Source organism: Passer montanus, unplaced genomic scaffold (assembly GCF_014805655.1).
Source record: "Passer montanus isolate IOZ18808 unplaced genomic scaffold, ASM1480565v1 scaffold51, whole genome shotgun sequence".
Taxonomy (NCBI): domain Eukaryota; kingdom Metazoa; phylum Chordata; class Aves; order Passeriformes; family Passeridae; genus Passer; species Passer montanus.
The window spans coordinates 1,738,055-1,742,859 of NW_024370041.1; the positions used below are offsets into that span (position 1 = coordinate 1,738,055).

A 4,805-nucleotide genomic window follows, 5' to 3' on the forward strand; every position below is an offset into this window, starting at 1 on the left:
CAAAGACTTTTCCCAAACGCTCCTCTCTGCCCCAAATCCTGTTGTCAGACAAGACACCCGGCGCTTGCAGAGAGCGCTTCGTGTACACACCAGGAAAGGGCATTTTTTTTCTTTTTGTCATTTTTTACCAGCAGAAAACTGCATAACAACTCCTTTTAAGAACGGGGGATGAAATGTACATCTCATGTACCTGGTATTTAGACAAAGTCTCTAAATCGCCCCGCACCATTGACCGTATTTTTGTTGTCACACGTGTGCTTTGCCCCAGACCAGAAAATTTGCCGGAGCTGGCCCCTGTTAGATCCCGGGTGTCGGGATCGTTATGAACACCGAGAGCTTTTTCTCGGCAAGAGGATGCGCTTTTCGTTCAGGCTGCCCCGGAGCACTAAGGCGAAAATGACTTTTATTCAAACTTTTATTCACCAAATCTCGCCCCGCGCCCTGCAGCCCGTTCCGCCCGCGGTACGAGCGAAGACACCGGCGGGGTTTGTTTGTTTAATTTCGGGCAATTCCTTATCCAAAGTTAATGAACGGCGGCTGTTGGGAGACGGGCGGCAAAACTACACTTCTAGAAGAGAGTTTAAGCGAATTCCTCCCTTGGCGCTCCCGTCGAGGGAAGCGCAGCGATGCTCATCCCCCTCCGACCTCAGCGGCGGGGCCGGAGGGATCGGGGGCGATGGCACCCGTGGGAAAGCAGGATGGCATCCCAGAGCGCCGGGACAGCTCCGGGGAGGGGGGCAACCGGCAGAGACCCCCAGGTCGGGAAGGGGGGGCACGGGCACAGCACGGGGGGGGTGGGTCCGGCTCGGGGATGCTGTGCCCCCGCGCTGCCGGGAGCCAAATCCCTGGCGCCTCCCGCAGCTCCCCCGCCGGTCCCTCCCCCCTCGCCGCTCTCGGGGCCCGGCCTTGCCCCCCTCCGCCTCCCTGCCCGCCGCCGAGCCGCGCTACTGGCTGCCGGCTGCGCGCCGCCGCTGCGCGCCGCCGCCCGCCCAGCCCCGGCCCCGCCGCGGGCGGGGAGCGCGGGCGCACGGCAGCGCCTATAAGGGCGCCGCGCCGCAGCCCCCCGGGAGGTTTTTGGTCTAGGGCCACCGGGGCCGCGGGGCGGGGGGTGTCGCCGGCAGAGCACGGGAGCGGCGGGGAGCGCCGGCCGCCCTGCATGGCCAGGGATTATGAGCGCCGGTGAGTTGCAGCAGGCGCAGCCCAGAGCCTCGGCGCCGGCGGCCGCCCCCGCGCCCCCGCAGCCCCGCAGCGCGCAGGAAGCCCCCGACATGGCCGTGTACTGCAGCGAGAACTTCAGCGTGCCGCCGCCGCCGCCGCCGCGCCCTTCCTGCCGCCCGCCTCGTACGGCTGCTCGCGGGGCGGGCAGCTCGTGGGCTCGCCCCCGGCGCCCGGCTCGCCGTCGGCGGGCGGCGCGGAGCTGAGCTGGCTGAGCCTGGCCAGCCAGGAGGAGCTGCTGAAGCTGGTGCGGCCGCCCTACTCGTACTCGGCGCTGATCGCCATGGCCATCCAGAGCGCGCCCGAGAGGAAGCTCACCCTCAGCCACATCTACCAGTACGTGGCCGAGAACTTCCCCTTCTACAAGCGCAGCAAGGCCGGGTGGCAGAACAGCATCCGCCACAACCTCAGCCTCAACGACTGCTTCCGCAAGGTGCCCCGCGACGAGGACGACCCCGGTGAGGTGCCGCGCCGGGCGGGAGGGATGGCTGGGCAGCGGGGAGCGGCGGGGGCGGACACGGCACCGCCGTCAGAGAGGGGCGGCAGCGTCCCCGTGGCCGGCGGGTCGCCTGTCCCCTTCTAGTCAGTCGCTGTCCCACACCGCGCTCCCCGTCCCCCCAGGGCCAGCGCTATGATGAGCCCGCGTTTCTCCATCCCTTCTAGTCGGGTGCTGTGATGGGACCGCGCTGCCCTGACCCGGGCGCTGTGATGCGACCCTTCCCTTTCGCCCCAGCCCGGCCCGGCGCTGCCCTGCCAGAGGTGTAGGCGGGTCCGGCCGCCCCCAGCCCTCGCCCGCTCCCCGAGCAGCCCGGGAGCGCCGGTTGTGCAAGGCCCGGCTCCTTCGGGCCGTGATTCACGGCTCCCCTCCCTGCCCGCCGCTGCCCGGGCCGGCCCCGGGGCACAGCCGGTGCCCGAGTGGGCGGAGGCGCGCCCGGACAGCGCTGCTCCGGCCCGGCGGTGCCGGGACGTGCCGAGCTGGAGCCGCTCCGGACCTTGTGGGGTCACTGCGCCCGTCCCGGCCGTGGGCAGGGAGAGTGGGGACAGCTGATGCCAGCACAGTACCCAGCACCGAGGCTTGTGCGAGAGGCAGCTTGTCTGCAGCTCAGTGCTGCTGGCCTGCCGTCCCCGCGGAGTGCCTGAGTGTGCCAGCCCATCTCTCCATCAGCTTCTCTATGAGCTATGGTCCGGGCACTGCCTTGTCACCACTGCTGAGATGGCTGTAAGTGGCCCAGCTTCTGTGAGGCAGCCAGAGCAAGCCTCTTCACATTCTCTTTAGCCAGGCTGGAGGTACAGGTGCAGATCTGTTTGTGCTTTAGGATGGCGAGATTCTCCTCTTCTATGTGGCCTTAAGGTTCACTTGGGCATTGGAGGGATGGAGGTGGAAATGTCCTGGAGACAGGTTTTGGATCCATGTACTGGACAGCAGAGGGAGGAGGAGCAGGTGCAGGAGGGATGTGGGTTCTGTGCCAGCTGGACAAGACATGGATGCTGCTTATCTGTCAGCAGCGGGTCTCACTGTCGCAGAAGTTGACTTTCTCTCTTGTGTCTCCTGTTTTCCACCAGGGAAGGGAAACTACTGGACCTTAGATCCCAACTGTGAGAAGATGTTTGACAATGGGAACTTCCGTCGCAAACGCAAGCGGCGCTCTGAGCCCAACGCGCCCGCGGCCGCCTCTGCCGCCTCCTCTCTGGGGGGCCTGAAGGCCGAGGAAGAGAGACCCATCCCAGCCACAGGCAAACCATGTGGAAACAGCCCACCCCCAGAGCTGGACCCCTCACCCTCTGCCAGGGACCATCCCAAAAGCTCCTCTCCCTCCAGTATCATTTCATCCACGCCCAGCTGTCTCAGCACCTTCTTCAGCGGCATGAGCTCCCTGAGCGGCGGGGGCAGCCGGCTGGCGGGGGGTCTCAGCAGCGACCTGCATCACAGGAACTTCTCTGCTGGACAGCTGAGCAGTGGCACTTTCACCCCTTCCAGCAGCTCTTCTCAGGAGGTGCCTTCCCCAGAGCAGCTGCAGCGGGTCGCGGGACCTTCCCCTGCCTACTACAGCTCCTTCCACCCCAGCAGCGGCAGCCAGGGAGCCCAGTACAACCACTACTACAACTTCACAGTCAACAGCCTCATCTACACACGGGATGGGACAGAGGTGTAGGGTGCTGGGGCAGCCAGCCAGTGCTGCAAAGGGAAAGGGAGTTGGACCGTGCGCTTTTGCAAACAGCATTTCAACGTGGACACTTCCCAGGAGTTCTTCCAGGAAGACTGATCTTCTCATCTTTCGAAATAAGAACACCCCTTAAGCACCAGCAGAAGGCAGATGCAATGTTTTTTTCCCCCTTCCGTGAAAGCGTTAGGTGGTGTAGATGGTTTGCCATCTAAACTTTGCAGGCGTGAACTGAATTAATGTTTTCAGAGGTTTCCAATCCTGAATGTAGAACAAGAAGTTTAAAAACCATAGCCATAAAGTGGTATTGGCAAGAGCCAAGCGTAGACATCCAGTGAGTCTTAGAAGAGAGCAGGAAAAAAAAAAAATGAAGAGATTTCTTATGAAGTGCCTTGTACAATGTATTAAAAAACCTCTTCTGCCAGCAATTGCCTCTGTAAGCCCTTGCTTGTGCCCTGATCCTGCAATATGCAATGCACAGGGGGAACACCCTGTATAAACCCCCACCCAAAACCTCCTCAAACCCACAGAGGGTCTTCCTGTGCCTGGCATATTGTACAGCAGGGCTGTGTCTTGTAAAACAATCTTCTTTCCCTGAGCTTAGTACCAAAGAGAACTTTAGCCATGCAGCTTTAGCACAAGAATAAACACTGGGGTATTTTTATACATATTTGTACGTAATGTAACTCTTCTGTACATACATTTCTATGTGGTTTTATATTTGTAAATTATGCTCTGGAGCTGTACTTATTTATAATGTGTTTTAAACTTTGTTAAAGTTTATTTTACTTTGTTTCCCCCCCTTTTTGTTGTTTTATTTGTTTTGAATTTTTTTGTTGGTTTTGTTTTTGTTTTTAGTGTACTACTGAAACTTTTCAGGCTGAACAGCTGTCGGGAATAAAATATTAACAATTGTTAGATATTGGCCGGATTCATCAGTATGTTTGAAGTATTTTAAAATTCTGTGGGAGACAGGTTTTTCTTTCACATCATTTGGGATAAAAGGTGTAAAAATTTATTAACAATTTCATCTGTGCAGTGTGGTGGGAAAAAAAATGGCTTTGCTCCCAAAGGAGACGCATCTGAGCTGGTTTGCAGTTTCTTGGAGTCTCACTGTGCAGTGTGGGCTCTGTGTCGTTTTCGTTTGTTTGTTTTTCTCCACGGTCTGAATCGCAACTGTCCTTTTTCAGCCCGGTTTGGTAAAAAAAGAAGAAAAAAACCCCAAAAACAACAGTAAAAGAGGTGGGGCTGGTCCCAGCGTGGTGCCAGCTAGCAGGAGGCCCAGTCCCTTTTGCAAATCAGTTTCTCTAATGGGATTGCACCTGCTTACACTGTCGCCAGTGAAGAGCTGGGACCAGTCAGCCAGAGGGCCAGGCAGCTCTTTTGGGAATCCTTCCTGATTTCCTGCTGCTGGGAAAGGAGAATCCA

At 58.8% G+C, this 4,805-nt stretch overlaps 1 protein-coding gene across 1 annotated transcript; it reads left to right on the top strand.

The window, feature by feature from the left end:
- The first annotated feature begins 1,109 nt into the window (after window positions 1-1,109).
- Window positions 1,110-4,247, top strand: FOXI3 (forkhead box I3). Its single transcript, XM_039723914.1, is given in 3 exon segments — window positions 1,110-1,299; window positions 1,302-1,673; window positions 2,779-4,247. Coding segments are annotated over 3 exon segments (1,092 nt in total). The 5' UTR covers window positions 1,110-1,169; the 3' UTR covers window positions 3,369-4,247.
- Window positions 4,248-4,805: the final 558 nt, after the last annotated feature.